We start from the raw sequence: 23,192 nt of genomic DNA, 5'->3' as shown, positions 1-23,192 counted from the left end.
CACACACACACACCCTCACCCTTACAACTCACACACACACACCCTCACCCTTACAACTCACAACACCCTCACCCTTACAACTCACACACACACACACACACACCCTTACAACTCACACACACACCCCCTCACCCTTACAAATCACACACACACACCCCCTCACCCTTACAAATCACACACACACACACACACACACACACACACGGGGAGGACTGTGCACACACACACACACACACACACACACACCCTCACCCTTACAAATCACACACACACACACACACACACACACACACACACTAATTGTATTATTATTATTTTTTATTAAAAAGTTTGAAGAGGGCTTTCGGCTTCTCTCAACAATCCCTCAGGAAACTCGGCATCCCCAGAACCTGGATATACGCACAGATTAACAGAGTATACAGACTTTCCTGCCACCTCATGTTGCTTACTTCTTGTGAATTTACCGCTTTTGTCTCTCCCGCCCCCCTCTTCACAGTGAAGTGTGTGGCTAACCAAAGCACTGCCATCCACATTTCAGTTCCTGGGTTTGCTTGATTCAGGAATGTATGGGTAGTCCGTGATCTCAATCACACCATTTAACAAGGCTAACATTAAGCATTTAGAAATTAGCTTTCCATTCTGATATTTTATCTTTCAACTCTTATAATGATTTCAGTAATTCCTCAATTTCTAGGATCTCTTTTTTTTTTTATTACATACTGTCAAGTTAGATTTTTTAATAAATACATTCTTCCTGAAAATACTCAACTGTCTTTTTCCTTTATGTTCCAGGCTTTTCCTTTCATTTTTCATGTGTTGGACTACATCCACTGTCTGTTGATAAATGATTCTCATGAATGGGCAATGATTTTTTTTTTTAAGCTGGTAGTCTTCAATTAAAGTTCATTAAATGCCAGGTAGCAGTGGCACACGCCTTTAATCCCAGCACTCAGGAGGCAGAGCCAGGCAGATCTCTGTGAGTTTGAGGCCAGCCTGGTCTACAGAGCGAAATCCAGGACAGGCACCAAAACTACACAGAGAAATCCTGTCTCAAAAAACAAAAACAAACAAACAAAAAAATTTAAAAAATTAAAAAAAGATAAAGTTCATTCAATAATTAGCAATACTTTTCACTGGAACAATTAACAACTTAACCATTAGTATCTTGAGACCCAACATTGTTATATCATCCTTCCATAACATGGAAGACATCGGTTTTCCTAATGTACCTACTGTACTTGTGACATTTGGGGGGGTTTCGAGGAAGCCAGCTGCTAGTCACTGCAATAGATAAGGCACTGTACGGAGAGAACCTCAGAGATGAGGCAGCATACCGATGCAACTGAGAGGAAGCAAGGAACCTAGGGTTCTGGATTGAAAATGAAACTCTTTTTTAATCAAATAAAATATGATTATTAAAGACAGACCTGGGACAAAGACTAAATTAACATGGCCTCAAAGAAAAGACCAAGCAAAGTCCTTTTATTACTTCTGAAGGCTTCCAAATGGGTTGAGAAGGTCCTGTCACCAAGTCTAGATGTGTGGGACGAGTAACTGAGAGGCCTTCCAAGCTGAAGCCTTCCAGGTCTGTACAGCCAGGCCTGGGTATTAGCAGCTCTGATGTCCCTTTCTCTGATCCTTCCCTGCTGAAGCTTTCCGGACTTACTCCCACAATAACTTCACCTTTAGGGAAGCCCCAATTCCTTTATTGCATTTGTTTAAAAATCGTGCTAACACTTTAAGTGATGTCTGCTTTTCTGACCAAATCCCACCAAGAATAGCTGGCTTCTCTGCAAGAGCCTGAGGGTAGGATTGGATTTGCAGCTTTATTAGACTGCCTGGTGCTGGGTGGTAACACTGAAAAGGAGGAGAGAAACTAGCAGGGAGGGGCCAAAAGCAAACTGACTCACACTGGACAGCATCTGCCATTGTGGCATGGAGTCCATGAAGAGACAGCATCAGTCTCTTGGCCTAACCAAACAGTCATGTCAGGATGAGCAGGCTGAGTGGCTGGAAACAGTCCTCTGAAGGAAGAGGAGGGTGCCAAACATATCCAGGCCATTAATCTAGTTAATTCCACTAACATTGCAGATTACATCCCAAAGCCCTTTTGGCAGCCACAGGGAATCCTGCAAGCCTACTGGTATTGCCAGTGTGTAAGATGGGAACTAAGAAAAAGCCATTTGTCAAGGGCTTAAGAAATAATGGGGCTAAAACCCTTCCTAGATGCTTGAGATGCATCCGATCCACAGATAGGCTGCATACTGGCACAACAATGCTGAAAACCAGTTCAGTGCCAGTGCTGTGAGGCACTCCTTGCACACGTGTCAGGTGGGTGGTAGGTGGCTGTCATGTCACCTGACTACACAGGAGTACAGGGGCAGGATAAAGGCCACCTTGCACCCTCCAGCAGGTGAGCATGGCCATGCACATTTATATGTCAACAGCCAAACCACAAAAATACAAATACAGCCATCCTGGAAATGTTTGTGGCTCAGATTCAGAGTGAGAGGTTCTTGAGAGCAACAAAAGAAGGGGCGAAGGGCAGGGAGCAGCAGGTTAAGGCCATTTTTAGTTTATCATACCAAAGAGAAATAGGGCAAGCACAGGCAGTTCACTGTTCTTACAGGTTTCCTCTGCTAGAGGGCTGTGCAGCACTCTCATCTGAAGTATGTGGGTTATGGCCGCTGTGAGATGGCAAAGATTTCCCTTCAACCTTTTAACTGTTCTGACGCTTTGCTGAAATGCGTGAATGGCAAGAGACTCGGCTTAGGGAAGTCTAACTTTAGCACACACCTCCACCCTGCCACACCCCGATCCAGACTTGGCCCTACTTAAATCAATTCAAGCTTACCTTTATTCCCAGAGTCATGTTTCAAACATGAAGAAATTTATATTTTAACCCCACATTGCTCACTCTTGAAAAATAAATTCTATCTCCTATGGCGTCCCTAGCACATCAAAACAGACCTGATTCTGTTGGGCCTAAGTACTCACCTGACTTGCCAAAACAGGTCATATGCGCATCCCTCTGGCAGGACCATGTGACCATGACGGCACAGTTCTCTCCCAGAGCGGAGGCCAGGCACGGGGAGGAAGTGTGGACTTACAGAGACAGTACAACACACTACCTCTGCCAATTCTGCCACTAACCTCAATTATGTTTCACTTTTTTTGTTTTGCCAAGATTCTGACTTAGTTTAAAAATCCAAAGGTGAGGGCAAGTATAAGTGAAAGGATAAGACAATCTCTAACCATATATAATGTCAACCACATAAATGTAACACAACATATTAAAATGTAGTGCAACTGAGATATGCCCAAAGCAAGCAAATAGCTTCTAAGCTATGTCTTTTAATCAGGACTATCTCTTTAAAATTGCCAAAATTCAAATTTTCCTTTAAAAGGAACAAAACTGGACACCCCCACCCCCATCCTCTACCAGGCACTGAGCACGATGACTTCCCCAGAGTAAAGAGGCTAAACCCCCAGAGTACACAGACTAACCCCCCAGAGTAAACAGGCTAACCCCCAGAGTACACAGACTAACCCCCCAGAGTAAACAGGCTAACCCCCAGAGTAAAGAGGCTAACCCCCAGAGTAAAGAGGCTAACCCCCCAGAGTAAACAGGCTAACCGCCGCAAGCTTGTGAACATCAGCAGAGCAACATGACAAGCAGAGCGTGCAGAACTAATGGATGAGTTTGGGTTTTGTCTTCTCTCCAGAGCCTTTGGCATTCTTTATCAAGCGGTACATAAAAGAGTAGAAGAATAAAAGATTGTCATATTGTCCTTTGTACTTCTCTTTCAGCATGTCACCATGGTAGTCTACCAGGAAGTAATAAATGGCTTCAATTGTGGAAAGGAAAGTATCTGGCTTCCCTTTTTGATGGCGCCAAAAGCAAGTTTTTCTTGTTTTCAGTTCAACTTGTAATAACTCTGCCAAACAAACAAAAAAGGGAACATGTAAATACTTCTCAATCGCATTATTACTGAGAACAATAATAATAACTGGTACAATAATATGTGTTGATACACAATGATAATTTAATTACTTCAAGGATTGTTTTTAAAGTGAAGATAAGTTCCTTCTATTCCAATTCTAAACAGGGTATTATTTTAAATGTACGGAGGTACATAGAGAGACAACATGTGCATCCCCATTCTCCCTGGTTCTCAGACCTTGCAAACACATTAAAAAGTCAACAAGAAGGAGTCTTCTATCTCAGGGTTTCTATCCGGCTAGCTTCTATCTAAAGTTTCTTTTTAAATTTTAACTTGTTCACAGAACTTCATTATCCACTTGCAAAAAGGATTTATCTGTCATTTTGTTTTTGTTTTGTCTGTCTGTTTGTTTTTCTAGACAGGGTTTCTTTGTGTAGCTTTGGAGCCTGTCCTGGAACTCACTTTGTAGACCAGGCTGGCCTCAAATTCACAGAGATCCACCTGCCTCTGCCTCCCGAGTGCTGGGATTAAAGGTGTGCACCACCACACCCAGCAACAATCGTTGTCATTTTTATTTGCTCTTTTTTTTTTCCCCTTTAAATTTTGTTATAGATCTAACTAGGAAGAAGGCAGGAAGATAAGATAATAGTAAGGAGGTCTTAACAAGTTATAAGGAATCATACTATTGTAATACATATAAGTAGGTGCATAAACATACATACATAGTATAAATGAAGTTTTCTCATCTGGGCTAACAATGTTCCTTCCAAGAGCCAAAGATATAACTAAAACCCCAACACCAGGCATGAGAAGCCCTCTTCTGAGTTATTGCTGGTCACTGTTGTCCAAGAGCCTCCCAACTATTACAGGTTGTTATTTCTGCCCCTAGTTGCTCCCCAGAGGTGGAAGGTAAACATCCCTACTGCTGAAGACACTAGGCACTTTAGACATAAGGTCTAGAGGTCCTTGAACGAGCCCAACAGCCTCTTCCCTGAGGACTAGCTTTCTTGGTACCAGAAGGCACCATGTAAGCTTCCAAAAGAGGGGAGCCACCAATAGTCCTACCCAGCTCTGATACCTATGAACCACAACAACCAGCACGGCACCATAATCCTAAGGGTACAGTGGTGCACCCATGTCCTGGTGGTAACCAACAGCTCTTTAATCAGGCTTAACTAAACCCACTAAAGAGAGAAATCATGCCTGATACTAAAAACCTAGCCATCTACCCAGGGCTAGTGAAGTCATGGATCTTGGAGGAGAATCTCTTTACTAAACCAGTATAAACTCTTAACTATTTTCAACATGCCTTCATAATAAAAGTACTCAAGAAAGTAAGAGTTTTTATCACACCACGATATGATAAAAGCTATATATAACAAACAATAGCCAAAATTATACTAAACAAAGGAAGACAGACCATTTCCTAAAAAACTCTTAAATAGACAGTGCGCCCATTCTCCTGATTTAAAACACCCCAATGGGCTCCACTAGAGAACTTTTGAAACATGTTCAACAAAGTCAAAGGATGCAGAACCCAGTAGCTTTTATGTATACCAATAATAGATTTGCAGAGAATAGAAATCAGGAAAAATATTCCACTATAATTGCTTCAAAAACAAAACAAAGCAAAACCAACCCAACTATCTAGAAATAAGCTAACCAAGGAAGTGAGAGATCTCTACAAGGTGGGGAGCTGGGGGAAAAGGAACTCTTATTCATTGCTGGTGAGAATGTAAACTGTGGAGCCACTACAGAAATTGCAAGGGAAGTTTCTCAAAACACTAATAATGGAACTAACACACAGCCTCACTATACTACTGCTGTGAATAAAACTCAATGGACTTATCACACCACAGAGATTCTCTTTCATCCACATCCATCACTGCTTTTTACTCCATAGCAAGGAAATGAAGCCAGCCTTCATGTCCATCAACAGAACAATGGATAAGAAAAGATGTAGTAAGTAAACCATGGAATTCTATTTGGACATAAGGAAAAAGTAAAATTTTGAAAAATGCAGGAAAATACATGAAACTGGAAAACACTGTATAAAGCGAAGCCACAAGACTCACAAAGACAACTCCCAGAATTCCATCTCATCAAACTGTTAAATCTGTATATCCAGAGAGGAGTAAATGTGGGTAAAAGAGAGCAGCAACCAAAATGAAGTATGGAGGAAAATCCCTTAAGAATACTTACCAACTTTGTCATATGGAAATATGACATATGGAAAAATATGTCATATGGAAAAAACTGACATATTTTGTGTAAATAACTGTTAAGTAACATGATATGAAACATCTTCAGCAACAACAGAATGCTGTAGACAGCAGAGGAATAAGGAAGCTAAAATGTGAACCTAGAAAACACTGTTTCACAAAGACAAGAGTGGTTACACAGAAAAACACACACTATTCTGCCAACAGGACCCTCGAAGGAATTCTTGAAAGATATGTTTCAGCAAAGGAAGTAGGGACAAAAGAATGCTGAGCAACAAAGTGGTCACAGTCACATAATCCCAAATACCCACTGCAGTGTAAAACAGTGATCAGTAGAGAGTCTAGCTGTGGACTGACAATAAAGGACAGACAGAAATAATGAACACAAACAGTAGCAACGGGGAGAGAGAGAGAGAGAGAGAGAGAGAGAGAGAGAGAGAGAGAGAGAGAGAGAGAGAGAGAGAGAACGGGAACTATCTACAGCAGTCAGTTCTTGCTTTATACCATATTGGTCCTGGGAACTGAACTCAGGTCCAAGCCACCTTGCCCACCCAATTTTGAACTTTTTAAAGTGCCATCCGCACAATTCTTTGAAAGAATTCAGAAAGGATTATTTTAAATCAGAATAAATAAAAATCTAAAAAAAATTAAAACTTACTCAGGGAAAAACAAACAAACAAACAAAAACTCATGTGTGATGGTGCACATTATGTAATTTTAGCACTCTGGAGGTCACTGTGGGCTGCACAGTGAGTACCAGGCCAGCTCCAGCTACAGACTGAAACTCTTCTTTCCTGCTGGCTAGCATGCAGAGTGCTGAAAGGTGCCACTTAGGCTGCTCGCTCCCTTTAGACCTGTGTGCTACAACAGCAAGCTGCCAAGTGAGACATGCCCGTGGGATGCGACAGTGGCACAGCTATTTGTAGACTAACCAAGCTCTCTGTGACTGAACCTGAAGCCCACTCCATGGGAGAGAACTCACACCTGATACTCTACACTTGGTCAAAAGCTTATGGCTGGGAAAGGCATGACCAAAGGGAAGATCACTCTACGGAGCTTTCCCTAAATGTTGTTAAACAGCTTTCTAAATATTTCTGTTCAGTCTTATAGACCAGTGCTGCTCTCAGCCTGGAGGATCTCCTGGTCGCAAAGGGTGAGTCAATGAGGAGACAAGTATCTGGTCTAAGTACTGAGAGTAAATGACTGGCTCTATGTCGTCTGTGTCTTTTCTCAGGGTGGTAATGGACAGTGTAACAATGTGCTGAGACGATGGGGTGAGCAGGGAGGAACAGCTGCCAGTCAGTGTGAGGCTGGGAGCACAAGCAGCTAGACCACCATACCCACGGGATTAACAGCATTAAATGAGTTCAGTGTATGACAGGTTCGGCATTGCATCAAGCTAATTAAGCTGATAAATGACCATATGCACAGACCCTGAAATGACAGTGTTTAAACACAAACCAAAGTCCTTTTCAAAAACTGTATCAATGTTCTCAAAAATGAAGAGAAAGAGCTGCCTAGGTTTGGAAAACATTATGGTACACTGATAATTTAATAATCTGGAGTCCATCTACCCTCTGATGAATCTTCCAGAATGCTATGCCACTCTGCATTTTGGCTTTAGGTAGAATGAACAAAGTTACACCAAGGACTCGTACCTTTTAGTGTTTTACTCTGATACTAGTGAAATGTCCAGAGCTGAGGTCTCGGTAAACAATGGCAAAGCAATAGTTTCGCTATTAAGTCCTTTTGCTTTATTTTATGTGTATGACTGTCTGCCTGTACATATGTATGAGTGTGTACCATGGGCATGCCTCAGATAAGGGTGTTGGATGCTCTGGAACTGGAGTTATGATGGTCATGAGCCATGTATGTGCTGGGAACTGACTCCATGGTTTACCCACTGAGCCATGGGTCCAGCCTGTTACAGTGACTTTTAATTTCTTCATTCAGAACGCACAATGGAGGCGAACTCCTAATACACACATCTGAGAGTTGAAGTGTGGTTTGTTCAGCTTAGCCAAATGAAAAAGCATTTTAAGATCTAAAGCCTGTGACTTTTTACAAACATAGATCATTTCTTATAGAGGCAATTTGGTTTATCCAGAAGTCTATCTTTACAAACATGGAGGCTATAGATATGGCCTGCCTCCATTATTCCTGAGGAGTCAGAGGAGGCAGGGGCTGAATTAGGACATGCCGAGAATTGCTTGTAGAGAACCATTTCATGGTTATGAACAAGCACAGAAGTGAGATGTATGCTTTCTATGGAAGTCAGGAAGGAGAAACCAATCTTTTGTACAAATTTCATTTGAGGCAAACCTAAACAAACTGACTTTGAATAGTACCAGAATAATTCCATTTATAGGTTTTTCAGGGACTTTTACTTGTGTTCTTTCATTTGAACCTAGAAATTACCATAAAAGGTAATAAAAAGAAAAACATCCCAGACAGATCTTCAGACTGAGGAGTAACTTGCAGCCGTAACAGGATCAAGGGGCCGTGGCAGGCAGTGATCTCTCACTCCTTCAAAGCACAGGGCAGCATGGATTCATCTACTAAATAACAATAAGTTCTTCAAAGTCTTGTGACCCACAGATACAATCTAATTATCTAACAAATTATTAAGCCAGTGAAATGAACTTTGTACTTTCTTAGTATGGAAATGATTAAGATTGTAGTACGTCCTTTCTTGAGACCTTCTGGCAACCACACAATACCAACAGAGTAACTTTCTTGCCTTCTAATCACAAAGCTGTTCAATGTCTGGAAAAATCCTGAAGCTTTTAGAGAAACCACGGGGAGTGTCTGAAGCATTGGAAAAGGTGCAGAGAAACAAGAGAAGTGGTGTGAGCCCCTGGCCTTCAGATCGCTAGCTGTGTTACTGGGCAAGGAAAGTCACTTTTAATCTGTTACTAGGAGCTCGGCATTTCACTCAATTGGAAAAGGCACACAGGGCTAGGAGATGGCTCAGTGAGTAACACGCTTGCTGCACAACAGCACAAGGACATGAGTAGATCCCAGAATCCAGGTAAAGGCAGATGCAGCAGCACACAGTTATATTCCCAACCCCTTTGGTGAGATGGAAGTAGAGATGGGAGAACATTCAGAAGCTTTGAGTCAGCCAGACTGGTGCAGTGAATGAGAGGCTCTGTCTGACACATGGTGGAAGGCAAGAGATGACACCAGACGTTATCCTCTGACCACCACACACACTCAGTGGCATGCATGTGCCTACATATACATAAACACATATGCACATGCATTATATATATATACACACAGACATTTATACACATGGGAATTTTTTCCATAAAAGGCATAGAGATAGAAGTAAAAAAGAAGAAATTCTTAAAATATTAAACTGAGTTAGACTACCACTGGGAACGCACAATATGTGCACCTACTTGTTTCCTTGGCTCCGTTCACTAACAAACGGCATGTGGTAATCAACTTACATAACTCAGCTTCTAAAATCAGATCCTAGTAAAGTGAACCATAGGTCTTTAAGAAAATGATAATTCCAAGTTTGGGTCAGGAAGAAAGTCAAAGTAGGTTTGAGGTATTCTGCTGCATCTACTGAGGCCAATACTAGTACAAACTACTGAGGCCAGTAATAAAAAGGCCAATTAACACATGAAGAAGTAACATGACTAAATTTTCTCCATTTCTCACTTCTCAATTTAATGACTGATTAGTCCATGAATATTAAGCACTGCTGAGAAAGTCTGTAGCCTGAAGCATTACTCCAGTATACTAAAGAAAAATTGGTGGTGGTGGTTGTGTTCTGGCTCTTTTACTCTTAGGGTGACCCTCCACCCAGCTCTCAAAGAAATAACACATGGAAGCTCATTCTTAATTAGGAATGCCTGGCCTTAGCTTGTTTTGTTTCTAGCCAGCTTCCTCTTTAAATTTTAAATTATCCCATCTACTACCTTTTGCTTTTGGGCTTTTCCGGTTCTCTTACTCTGTGGCTTGCTGTGTAGCTGGGTCCTTCTCCTTCTCTGGCTGCTGCTTTTTTTCACTCCTCCATCTTTTTTCTTCTCTATATATTCTTTCTGCTGGCCAGCCCCACCTATCTTTTCTCCTGCCTTGCTATTGGCTGTTCAGGTCAATTTTAGATGTTTTAGATAGGCATAGTAACAGTTTCCCAGAGTTGGACAAATGCAACATAAACAAAAGTAACACATCTTAAAATAATACTCTACTAAAGAAAATAAACCTTTATGGTGGAAAGATCTGGCAATCAACATCATAATCAATTATAAATAAGGAAGCTTGTTTTATATGCCAACTTCAATTCAATGTTCAGGGATTGTTCAACCAAACAACTGATGAAATGATAAAAGACATACTGTCAATAATGACAACAAACAACAGATACAGCTGGACCAGCTATAGACAAGCCTGGATTTATTCTTCTTTAAAGTACCCTAACTATGGATCTGGGGAAACAGAACAGTGGTTAACAGCACTTCCTGTTCATGTGCAGGACCCAAGCTTGATTCCCAGCACCCACATTAGGAAGCTCACAACTGCCTACAACTCCAGCTCCAACGGATCTGTTGCCCTCTTCTGACCTGCATAGGCTTCTATATGTACATGCACACAAATACACACATACATACACATAAATTTTAAATAATCTAAAAAGTATGTTAACCAAAATATCTAGACTGAGTCTAATCCTGAGACATTAAACAACCAATCAGACCACTTTACTAAAATCTAAATCAAGAAAACTTAAATTTAGGAAACTGTTCTAGATTAAGAAACCAAAGCTATGCAAGCATCGAAAATCTAAATGCTTAAGTATTTAAATATTTAAATGCTGTGTCAGGGGAAAGTGCTGCAAAAGCCATTATTGTATTCATCAGAAAGATGTGAGGACAGACTGCATGTTAGATATTGTAGTTCTGCTAATTTTCTTAGGAGTGATGATAGCTTTGTATTTATTACATAGGAGTGTCCTTATTATTAAAAAGAGCAATACTATTTAGAGTGCCGTTTTGCAAAGCCTACTACGTACTTTAAAACAGTTCCATTAACAATGTACATAGATGTATAAGTACACGTATAATACAGAAAGGGAGAAGAGAAATGGAGCAAATGTGAACATTGAATGTAACTTTTCTATTGAGGGAGCTACAAATCTGAAGCTTTTCTAAATAAAAGCTATCAGAGGAAAATCCCAGACACATGTCCTTACCCCGAAGGCGCTCATCAGAGGCTATTTGGGTTGTCTGGCTCCAGGTGCTGTCAATAAAGACAGCTCTTTTCAATGCTGGGCCTTTGCACATGCTCTCATTCAAATCCCAGCCTTCCTCAACCGTAGGTCTCTTGAGTTTAAAAGGCGGCATATCAAGGTCATCAGTTTTGCTTCGACCTTTACTTTCAATCCTTTGTTGCAGATGAAAAGAGACATCTTTTATTGAGATGGACTGAGGCCCAGGAAAAACAAGTACAACCTAAAACAAAGAAACTCAAGTTAGCTCCATGCTGCTGTGATCTTCAACATAAATTCTGACTTAAAACTCTAAGAAAAAAGAGATGCTGAATGTCTAAAAAATAAGCATTACACTGATTCTATTACTTGTTTTCTTCCATATATGGTAAAGTTTTTAGCTTATTCCTAATTGCATATAATCATACTATCTGGAAATGTTAATTCAAAATAAGTTACTCACTGATTGACAAAGCCACATTAACAGTACCTTGAATTAAATTTCTGTGGTATGGTGCTATACTCCTATAATCCCAGCACTAGAGATGCAGGGGCATGAAATCAGGGCCAGCCTGGGTTTCCTAAGAGTTACAGGCTAGCCAAAGAGACAAAAAGGCAATATACATGATACTTTTAAAAAACAACCACTAGAAACTCTTTAATGACTAAATACTATTTTCACTTGTATAATAAGGAAAGATAAAATAAATAAGGCAGGGAAGGAAATGGTGTGATGGTTTTTTACAGCCATTAGTGATGGTAGTATAAAATAGTATAATAGAGTGGAGACAGTGAGATACACTTGTAGGCCTGACATCTACAAGGTTAAGACAACAGGATCTTGAGTTTCAAAGCTAGCATGGACTACACAGTGAAACTGTCTAAAAAAATGTATAGAGTATAATGGTGTGTTCTACTTAATCAGATAAGTGGTATTTAACAGAGCAGAGTACACAAACATATTACTAGATCAAACTCAGATATTATTTATAATTATAACTTTCTAAATAAATTCGAATAACACAGAGATATACACTATGAAAGCATCATTAAAGTAAAATGCATATTTAGCATTAAATGAGCATAACATTAGATTGCTAAGAGGATATCAAATCATGTTCAAATAAGTTCAGAAAGGGGATGGAGTTAAGAGCTCCCATGAGGGTTCTAAGTGCCAAGCCGCCCACCTCGTGATCCTTTCCTTCATACTCTGGAATGCACGGATATGTGTAGATGCTCACAGAGTTGGGCGCCAAAAGCTTTGCGTGCACAGCAGTGCTCTTGCCGTCCGTTTCATTTGGATGCTTGATGATATCGATCTTCAGTGGGAGCTAAAGAGAAAAGAGGAATGAACAAAGGAAGTACACAACTCCGATTTTTATGTCAATATAAACCTCTGAAGCTGCACAGCCAGTTCACACTGAGTTCCAATAAGCACACTTACAGCGGGAGACCACACTGTTTAAACCAGGGTACTAAGGATAGTAAGTCATCCATCCAACCCAATGGCGCCCTCAATGCTGATCACGTACCTGAGCAACTACTTTAGCCCAGGCAACATGTAACCTGCTCTTAAAGCAATGATCCAGGGGCATTTTACTTAAGACCTGTATGTATTAAGTCCAACTCTACATTTCAGCATCCATGCCAAGGACATTTAAAAAAATAATTTCTATAAACTCTAGATTTACTTTATGCATATTTCAAAGAAAATGAAAGCTTAAATGATAACTCAGATTTAAAATTCAAATTGAAGTCCTGTTCCTCATACATTTTTTCAAGTCAAAGTTACCTTAAGTTTTGTAATCTTTGGCAATGTATTTTCACAGCACAAATTAAGCTGTCAATAGAAAAAACAACAGACTGCCTTAAAGTGTTTTTGAATAACCTTTCCCAAGTTATACTTGATATAAGCTGTATCTCAATAATACTTGCCTAAGTATTTTCCTTAATTAAAGTATTATTAATTTTTCTGTTCAAAAACAATAATTCTCTTGGATTTCTTGAGCTATTTTTTTTTAACTATTTAAGTTTCTTCATTTCAGATGCTGTTGTTTGATAAGTATACCTACCATCTCCAAGACCCTCATTTCATACAAAGAAGGTAAGAGCTCTACAAACAGGCCCTGGAAGGCAGCCATTTTACTCTGGAACAGGAAACTGTTCCAGCCTAAGACCGTTTTAATATATATTATATCTGCGAACTAGCTACCACAATCAAGAAAATGATCTGCCACCATCAAAAGGTCTTCTAGTATCCTCTCCTCTCTCTTTCCCACTAGCCAGTTGTCATTTCAGTTTACTTTTTCTGGGGTCTTATACAGAAATAATAATAAAATAGGATCTTTCCACCTGGTGTCTTTAACTCAAATAATTACTTGGAAATGTATAAAGATTCTGCTTATCATGTGTTCTACAGCTCACCCTACTCTATTCAAGATGAGATTTATGTAGAGAGGCAGCCTCAAGGTCACAGGGCCATGACTGGGCCTCTAAAGTGGGACAGCATTGGGGGGACAGAGTCCCACACAAGAGGCAGCATGATGGAAACTGGTAGAGCGCCTTACCTTCAGAACCCAGAGAGAAGCTGCATTAGGAGAGAATTTGCCATGTGAAGAATGACACATGTCCTAAAGGGAGACCCTTCAGGTGCCCTCAAGTCTATCTTTTAAAGGGGTAAGTGGTTGCTGCACACTACAAAGTAAAACAAATTTCCTTTCTGAACAATTACGGGAGGACAAGATGCTATAAACAGTATACCTCAAAGGGATGCAGGCACAAACACACACCTCCAACAGTTTCCAACTAGGATTTCAACATCATTATTCTCTTTCATCCTCACTCAGCCCAGGCATCATTTATGACATAGGGCCAACTGCAGGAAATCAAAATATCAATTTCTAACTGCAGGAAATTTACCATTTAAGTAGGCAGTTCAGAGACTGTCTGACACTGGTCTGCTTCTGAATGAGCGCGGCTTTCCTCACAGTGCTCAGTCTCAGCTGGCGTTCTAATTCCCTTTCCCTGAGGTCTCTGGATACCAGGTCAGCAGCATTTTTAGCCCAGGTGAAGTAGGAAAGAGGGGTGACAAAGATTCCTAATAAAACTGACTTTCTAACAAGTTGATGAGTAGAGTTTAAAACTTCAATGGCTACCATTAATAGTTCTGATCGACTTTATATCAAGAACACAGAATTGATAAAAAAATAAATAAAATAAAATAAAAAACAAAGAAGACCAAAGAACACAGAATCAAATGTTATTAGTAAGTTTTACAAATCATATATACTACTTTAATTGTGTAATGAAAAGGAAGTTTTATGGACTAAAATCTCTAATTTAAGACAATTACACAAAATTCACGACCTCAGGACCCAATAGGCTACCATCAGTTCTCACTGAGTAAGTCTGAGCTTCTAGTGGTGCCAAAGCACATCAAGCGATGGGAATTTACACTTGTGTCCTGGTTCACACATTTGATGGGAAAATCACATTAAATACTGACATGGCAGAGTAAACACTACAGTACAGACCACACCAGAGGACAGTTTGGAAGAGATACTCTACTCTGAACTATGCAGCAGGATGCCCATTTGTCCACTAATGGCTATGTTTTTAACAAGAGACTTGGCACACAGCTTTCTCCTCTGATACATTCAGACACAAGTGCTCGCCCCAAAGCAAAGCCTTTTCAAACAGGGCTGCTGAAGCTGGAGGCTTTTTGGGTTTCCCTTATTTATCTTTACTCATTTCTTATAGTTTCCAAATTCTGCATCAAATAAAGATATGTTTGATTTATCCTTGTCTTAGTTTTCTAGTACTGTGGCAAACACTAGGACCAAGACATCTTAGAAAAGACATAGTTTATTCGGGGATAACAGTTTCAGAGCATCAGAGTTTGTGGCTGTCTTGGCAGGGAGCATGGCAGCAGCAGGCAGTAGCAGTAGCTGACAGCTTCCATCTTGAGATACAATCATGATGCAGAAAGAGACAGAACACTGGGAACTGCATCAGAATTTTGAATCTCTGACCCGGCATCCAGTGACACATCTCCTCCAACAAGACCATTTCTCCTAATCCTTCCCTAAAAGTTCCATCAACTGTGGAGCAACTATTCAAACCTATGAGCTGATGGGACCATTCTCTTACAAATCACAATTCTCCAGGCTAAAACTTTAGGCTTAAGAGGGACTTACTCCTTGTGTTCTGCCTTCCCAAGCAGGCTCTCTGAAAGCACATGCTGAAGATTTGTTTAAAACTGAAGTAGAATTTAGAAACAACATTGTTTAGACTTTCTATTTCTCTTAATATAAATTAACATATCAAATTTTATATGGAGGCACTAAATATACACTTTAGAAAACTATACAATTGATCAAATAATTGGTGTGGTTTTTAAAGTACTTGAGTACTGCCAATGATTTGGAAAATAATCCTGTTGTTAAATTTCTATCAAAATAGTAGCCCTATAAATACAACTTTCATCTTTTTGATCTATAATCCTTTTTTGAACATACTTTAAGATAAAAAGTCTTTTGAATGTTTTTGAGACAGTGTCTTACTTACTAAGTAACCCAGGCCTGCCTCCAACTCACTACTTAACCCACACTGGCATCAATCTCCTAAGCATTCTGCCTCGGCCTCCCGAGTGCTGCAAGTACACCTGCCAAGGTAAGGTTTCCAATGGGACCCTTTTTTTGTGGCTGTGCTATAAACAGAAGACAGGACTCTGACTTTAACATTCCTATTGGTGAGGACATTACCAAAAATCCTTAATCTCAAACTTTCATTTTTTTATTTTTCTGAGCAAACTGGAAATATATTACCTCATTCTTGGCCAATAAACTTTGCCTTTGTCTATATGTGTGATTTTAGACCCCCCAGGACATCACGGACTTGCCAAGATGATGCATGTAACAAAATAAGCATTAAAATGTCTTTCATGCTTCAAACCTAAATAAACCTTAAACATTACAATATGTATTTCTGAATAGAACTTATCTATTAGTGGCAAGCCCCATTTATGCTGGATGTAGAACTGAATTTCTTTGAAGTCCTAATACATGCTGATCACACTTAATACAATTATTTGACTGATTTCTCACATTTAGGTCAATGCTAGACTAGTTAACACATACATAGTACATTCTTTAATTGCATATAAATGATCTATGAACTTATAAAAAGTCTTGGTAAACACCTCAAACCATAAAAAGCAGTTAATTCAAATCGGCTTTTCCACAAGGCTGGAAATCACTGTAATGATAACATGGTCCACTGTATAGGCCCCAATCCTTTATACTCTAGCTTAGTTTAGTTAGTGTTGGTCATGGCCATCTGCTCCATTCTACATATCGGACAGGGAAAAATCACAAAACCTCAGGTAAATATCCACCCTGATTCTACCTAAAATGTTTTCCCAAGATTCATTACAAAGAGCTGGAAATCGTTTTTTGAAGCTTCTTCAAGTGAGACTATAAAGCTGTCTTTTATAATTATTAAGTTTTTAAACCAGTTAATGTCATTGAAATTACATAATTCATTTCAAACTCAAGTGAGTTTTCTAGAAACAAGAAAGAGATATAGTTTTAATAGTGTCAAATTATTCATTAATGTGGTGATGTATTGTGTCCTCCAAAATATTGTGCACCCTAATAAAGTTTATCTGAGGATCAGAGGAAAAAGCCAGCCACTATATTAAACACAGAAGTCAGAAAATGGTAGCACATGCCTTTAATCCTATCACTTGTGAGGCAGAGATCTGTCTGGCTCTTTGTGAGTTAAAAGCCACACTGGGAACAGAGCCAGGCGTGGTGGCACATGCCTTGAATTCCAACACTAGTTAACCATAAAGGTCTGGAGGTCTGTACAGACAGACAGGAAGTGATGTAGCTGGGCAAAGAGAGGAAGTGAGATGCAGAACAGAAAGGCATATAGGCATGGGTATACAGGAAGTAGGTCTATTTGGCAGTGGATCTCCAAGTGGTAAGAACATGGCTGGCTTCTTTCTACTTTTCTGATCTCTCACTTTTCACCCCAATAACTGACTCCAGGTTTTTTATTAATAAGACCATTTAGCACTTCATCCTACACACTAATATAATTCACTTCCCAGCTTATCTAATATATTAGAGTAGGCAAATATACACACACACACACACACACACACACACACACACACACACACATGCTCTCTATCTTTCCAAATTGCATTTTTCTACTTTGAAACAAGCTTCTTACTTGCACAAGTGGAATCTGCTCAGTGGGCACATTTTCCACTGGGACATAGCAGGTGTAGCAGTAGAACATCCTTGAGCCACCGCATTGGAGACACCGTGACCTCCCACTCCGCTGAGCCTTATGAAGCACTTCTTGAGATGCTAAGCATAAGTTCTGAAGAGGGTCATCTGAAGCTATGGAAGCAGTTTGTGACTGTTTTGTTTCCACATGATTTGCATTGTTTTTTTCACTTTCTTGAGGAAATACAGATGGACTGAGAGCCATTCTTTCTTTGAACCAAAATGTTCTGTTTCTAAAACATGTGTCATAGGTGCACTGTAAAAATTAAAATGAGGAGGAATGAAAAGTGTCAATATTGTACTGTTGTTACAAATAAAATTGTTCAGTACAATTTATGCTGTTAGGGTTAGTATTTACCAACAGATATTGCTAAGTTAAAAACCCACTGAATTACTATGCTTACAAATACAAAATTAAAAAACAATCAACTCAAAAGAGCAATTTCAGTAACTCTTACCACCTATTTTTCCAAAAGAAAACTCTCATAGTGAATGCTAATAAAATAAAAAGCTGCAGAGGTATGAGTAAAATCAGGTGGCTATTATGAACACACACACACACACACACTACTTTGTTTTCCTGATTCTGATCATTGTTCTAGCTTAAAATTCTTTCCCTGGGACAGATCATAGACAGTCTATCTTTAAATTGTTCCACTTTCATAGTCAGATGAAAAAATGCCCATTTCAAAATGGATTCTGCCCTATACCTTGGAAGAAGGAAAGCTGAAGAATCTGACAGGCCCCGATGATTCCCTTTCACTCTGTTAGCAATTATGCCTATAAAACACTCTAGAAAAACCCAAAGCAGAGGCTTACAGGAGCTTCTGGGCAGTTGACATGTAGGGGCTCACACAAGGGGACCATATCCACACACTGTAAGGCAGGACACCTCAACTGCACCAGGAGGAAGTGCCTGAGCTTGGGCCCTTCCCTACTTCTACCTGCCTGCACATTTGATTCTGTTAAAATATCCTTTTATAATAGCCATCAAATGCAAGAATAGTGTTTCCTAAGATCTGTGGGCCACATGAGCAAATCAAAGGAATCTGAAGAGGGGCTGAACAAATCTCAGCTTATAGTGAGTTGGTAGGAACTTCTGAAGGGCCGGCTTGTGACTGGCTATGAGGATGGGACCATCTTAGTGGCTGAACCTTCAGCCATGGATTCTAACACTGTCTCCAGTAGTGTCAGCGCTGAATTTAAGGATACCAGCTGGTACCCACCATAGAATTACTGCTGGAGGAAAATGCCCACACCTTTTGAGATCACAAGTATTCTTGATGATTATGGAGTGAGAGTAGAAGAAAAGACATTCTGTTCTTCCTGACATAGACATGTCCTACAAGATCTGTTCCTCTCCAACTTGAACATACCATCAACCACAGCACATCTACTAATGCTGAGACAGCTACTGACAATTGTATTTGTAAAATATCCCATAAGATGAAATACATGATCTTAAGACTTTTAAACTTTTCAAAAGTATATACCCTTCAGATTCTTTAGTAAAGATAAAACAGTGTAAGAACTTTCCTATTTAATATTTTCTGTGCAGGTTATGTATATGCACGTGTGTGTAACAATAGTTAATGAAAAAAAGGACATGGGGGCATATGAGTATATACTTAACATCAAATATAAGAATAGTGATGCAGCTGGAGTTGTGGGGGGTTGGAAACTTAGAAAACAATAGCTATTCCTAAGGAACTAACAAATAATTAGCATCTTGATGGTCTATTCATTATGCAACCTAGGCTGAAAATTTATAACTTCTCCCCAATTTCTACAAATTTAATTATATTCATGCAGTTTCATCCTGTCTACTTTGTACATAACATCTATTTTTAGGCTCGAAATCAGTTCCTTATTTATCCACACAAGCAAGGACAAATCTTACACTTTTGAGTACTTATTATTTGATATGGAGAAACGTGTTCATTTAGAAGCACCTTTCAGTGACATTTTCCTTCTGGCAAAAGTTGAATTACTTCCGGTTTATCCATTCTTGATTTTCTTTTAAAATACTTTTAGATAGATTCAAATACTTGTCAACTAAACTAAAACAATTCTGTAAGAGGCATCCAGAATGAATCTCACTACTCAGTTTTGGGGCTCTACACAGCCCGGCACAAATGGCAGCCTGATAACTTTATTTTCCTCAAAGTAGAGGAAAAGGCTACCTTTTCCATTACAGTAAGCTTATTTGCCTCCCAAGGGAACATTCTTTAAATTTCTCCCATCTTGAATTGTGGACTAATTCAGGACCAGACAAAACTGTTTTCAGTATCTGTGTGTGAAGTACTAAGAACAGGTCATATAATTTGTACAGGCACAATATCCATTTAAAAAAAAAAAAAAAAATCCAAGATACTGCCATTTTTAACATAGGACTAGAAGCCCCTTCCATAGAACAGGCTATTATGACAAGCAGGGTGTCTTGTAAAGTTTAATTTGGAGACCAATCATAAACAGTCCTGAAATGCTGCAATCTTAGGCATCACCGTTCTTACTCAACCTCGTGGAAATAGGAGTGCAAAGTGTCAATATTCTCACATTCCCAAGAAATAGACACATCAAACGTCTCTGCTTATTGGCTGATGGGAACAGCACACACACCCCTGTCTACCTCCTTCGGTGACCACCCTCAAACCTCTCCAAAGCCTGAATTAGAGAATGGCGCTCACAGAGAGCTGGAGGTGCCAGGAATGGGCTCCTCCGAGTTAGGAAGCCTGTTAAATCGTCATTTAAGACTCAAGCCACTCGAGTGTGTCCGCACAGGAACAAAACACGCGGGGCTCGCCGCACTAAGACCTCCGCAGGGCCCGTCGGGTCTCCGGCCCCAGCCACCCGACCCGAGAGAAGGCCGACCTGCTCCACGGCGAACTCGCGGTCCACACTGCCTCCGCTCCGCGCGCCCTGACCGGAACGCTTTCTGCAGCACACCGGCGGGCGGGGCCTGACGGTTACCAGAGCCACGGTGACGCTAAGCACAGCGCATGCTCGGAGGGAGAGGCCCGTGGACCAGCCGGTCGAGCTCACGCGGAAAGGAAGTCCCGCCTTTGCTTCCTTCTTGAACTGTCCCGTAGGAACCGTCGGTTTCCGGCTGTGCGGCCCACGGTGGCTACGCTGCGGAACTGGGAACGAGTTCCGGAAAAGCACTTTCGAGAGTACTTGACGTGAGTTGTTGAGAAAATGTTAACTCCTCAGAACACTCCGCGTTACCTCCCCCAAATATAGAGAACTCAGACTTGTAGCTCTATGTGGCTGTATCAAGTAGTTACTGTTCGGCAGATTTCTTAGGAAAACCGTTTATACGTTTTTTGCTTTGTTTAAAACACGCAGAGTTGGCACATACTATACTTTTTCCGCTTTGAAGTTGAATATATGTGGATAACTTATTAAGTCACCTTTCTATGCCCCACCTCAAAGAAACCTAGACAATAGTTGTTAATTAGAAACAAAACTATCATGTATCAAGCAATTTCTTTAGTGAATGATGAATTATAAAAAAAACAACCAGAGAAAAAGAGAGCGTTGTGTGGACTCACAAATAACAAGGAATAGAATTGATATAAAATTTTTAATAGAACAATAGACAATGTTCAACATATGAATTCTCAGAATCACACCCCTAAGTGGGAATAGGGCCTTTTACAACAGTTAAACGGAGTTGCTTGGCTATGAGTGGGAGCTCATATTTTAATAAAGTTTAAAATGGACTGGAGGGGAGCCTTAGAATGCCACTTTCCCTTCTTTAGACTGCTCTTTTGGGGTGAGGTGCCAGAGGACATTAGCATCAGCAGAAAGCCTAAAGAGACACACACAGAGCTCCACACTGTCATTCTCAGCAGTTTGAAGAGTTCCCTTAATGTTTTGGGGACCTCAACTCAGACTAAACTGGGATTCTTGATTAAGATACTGAAAAGGAATCTCAGAACTAGCTAGAGTGAAGTATAAATTGTTTTGTGGATACTTGAATCTAGACTTTAAACAAAAAGGTTACAAAACAGGCATTCAGAAAGAAAGACATTCTAAGTCAGTCAGTCCATCCTATACTTTCCCTTATCAAAACGGAGAAAGTAGAAGTCACCAACTCTTTGAAATGTAACATTTGAGCCACCAAAATTATACGTATGTGGCGAATGCTCAAACAGTTCATTGAGAGTCTACCTCAGGAGCCCACATTGACATGTCTACCTGTCTTAGGACTTAAGCTTTAGTTGTTTGCATATATCATCACAAGTCACTAAGTTGGGCACCCAGCAGTGAGGGCCTGAACATCAGAGAAAGGGATATGTTGCTTTTGATTGTTGACCCTTTCAATTTTTGGCTTTGTTGTTGTTGTTACTGCCTTTACACCTTGCCCTGGAAGTGTTTACATGGTAAGTATGGGCAGTATAGAAGACATTATGATGAATTATAGGAGTTTCAAAAGAGTCTGGAGAAGTCCGTGAAGCCTTTCTGACTGGGTTTGGGAAATGATCTGAAGAGTAGTAATATTATAGGGAAGTATTTTCAACTGGAAAGGATATTGTATAGGATCTGTTGTTTGACATCTTGACCTATTTATAAACAACAACAAAAATGTAGTCAAAATTACCCTTTAGAGTTGGCAGTGATGCCTCACATCTGTAATTCCATTACTGCAGAGACAGGAGGGTCAAGAGATTAAGGCCATCCTGGCATACACAGTGAATTTGATTCTAGTCTGGACTGTGGGAGACACTGTCAAAAACAAACAAAACCATACACTTTAAATAATGAATTATTTAAATTATTAAATTATACAGGGCAGAAATATCAGTAGAAAATACTTAGAAAAGTACCACCTAATAGGGCTTTCAGTTGCATGCATGTGCATATATGCATGCACTTGACTGTGTTTGCAAAATGTTTCTTTTATTATATGCAAAGCATGATAGCCCCTCATTTAGTTGGGGAGAATAACTTTCTTCATGGAGAAAGCAATAACAATGTTTCTAAGCCAGGGATAAGTAGTTCACAAGCATTTTCTTTTTAAATGTAACTCAGTTTTATCACAGCAGTTCAGTTGTATGGATGAAAAGGCAAGCGTTACTATTTACCAGTGTTCCAAGTTGTTATATCTGTGTAATAAATTACTCCAAGTGCAGTAGTTTGAAACAACCATGTGGTCTAGTGCACAGTAAGATGGATTTTCTCTTGTAACTGGACTAGAGAGACTGGGAATACTATCAGAACTCCTAGTGATAAACTTACTATGTGGCCTGGACTTCTTACAGTGAGCAGGAATGTAGCAGACTTAGTAGGTTTGGCTGGGGCTCTGTCTTAGAGTTTCCATTGCTGTGCTAAAACCATGATGAAAAGCAACTTGGGGAGAAAAGAGATTATTTGGCTTACATTCCAGGTCATAATCCATTGAGGGAAGACAAGGCAGGAACTAAGACAGAAGCCATGGAGGAGTGCTGCTTCTTAGCTTGCTCCCTATTGCATACTTAGCCTGCTTTCTTATACAGCCCAG

At 40.0% G+C, this 23,192-nt stretch overlaps 2 protein-coding genes across 3 annotated transcripts in view; one reads left to right on the top strand and one right to left on the bottom strand.

The window, feature by feature from the left end:
* Nucleotides 1-1,056: 1,056 nt before the first annotated feature.
* Nucleotides 1,057-20,648, bottom strand: Dtwd1 (DTW domain containing 1). Of its 2 annotated transcripts, none has more exons than XM_036184552.1 (5): nucleotides 20,561-20,648; nucleotides 17,631-17,945; nucleotides 12,578-12,721; nucleotides 11,376-11,634; nucleotides 1,057-3,938 (listed from the first exon to the last, which is right to left on the bottom strand). In XM_036184552.1, the coding sequence occupies exons 2-5, from the start codon at nucleotides 17,892-17,894 to the stop codon at nucleotides 3,691-3,693; spliced, it is 915 nt and encodes a 304-aa protein (XP_036040445.1). In that variant the 5' UTR covers nucleotides 17,895-17,945; nucleotides 20,561-20,648; the 3' UTR covers nucleotides 1,057-3,690. The 2 variants fall into 2 exon arrangements, with proteins under 2 accessions (XP_036040445.1, XP_036040446.1); XM_036184553.1 differs by lacking the exon at nucleotides 20,561-20,648 and adding an exon at nucleotides 20,377-20,554.
* Nucleotides 20,649-20,788: 140 nt separating this feature from the next.
* The window catches only part of Fam227b (family with sequence similarity 227 member B), a 171,693-nt gene continuing 169,289 nt past the window's right edge, over nucleotides 20,789-23,192 (top strand). Inside the window, exon 1 of the mRNA XM_036185834.1 lies at nucleotides 20,789-20,868. The gene's annotated coding sequence lies outside the window, so the exon portion shown is untranslated. The remainder of the gene's footprint in view (nucleotides 20,869-23,192) is intronic.

This window comes from Onychomys torridus, chromosome 4 (genome assembly GCF_903995425.1).
Source record: "Onychomys torridus chromosome 4, mOncTor1.1, whole genome shotgun sequence".
NCBI lineage: Eukaryota > Metazoa > Chordata > Mammalia > Rodentia > Cricetidae > Onychomys > Onychomys torridus.
This window is presented reverse-complemented; position numbering and strand designations above follow the sequence as displayed.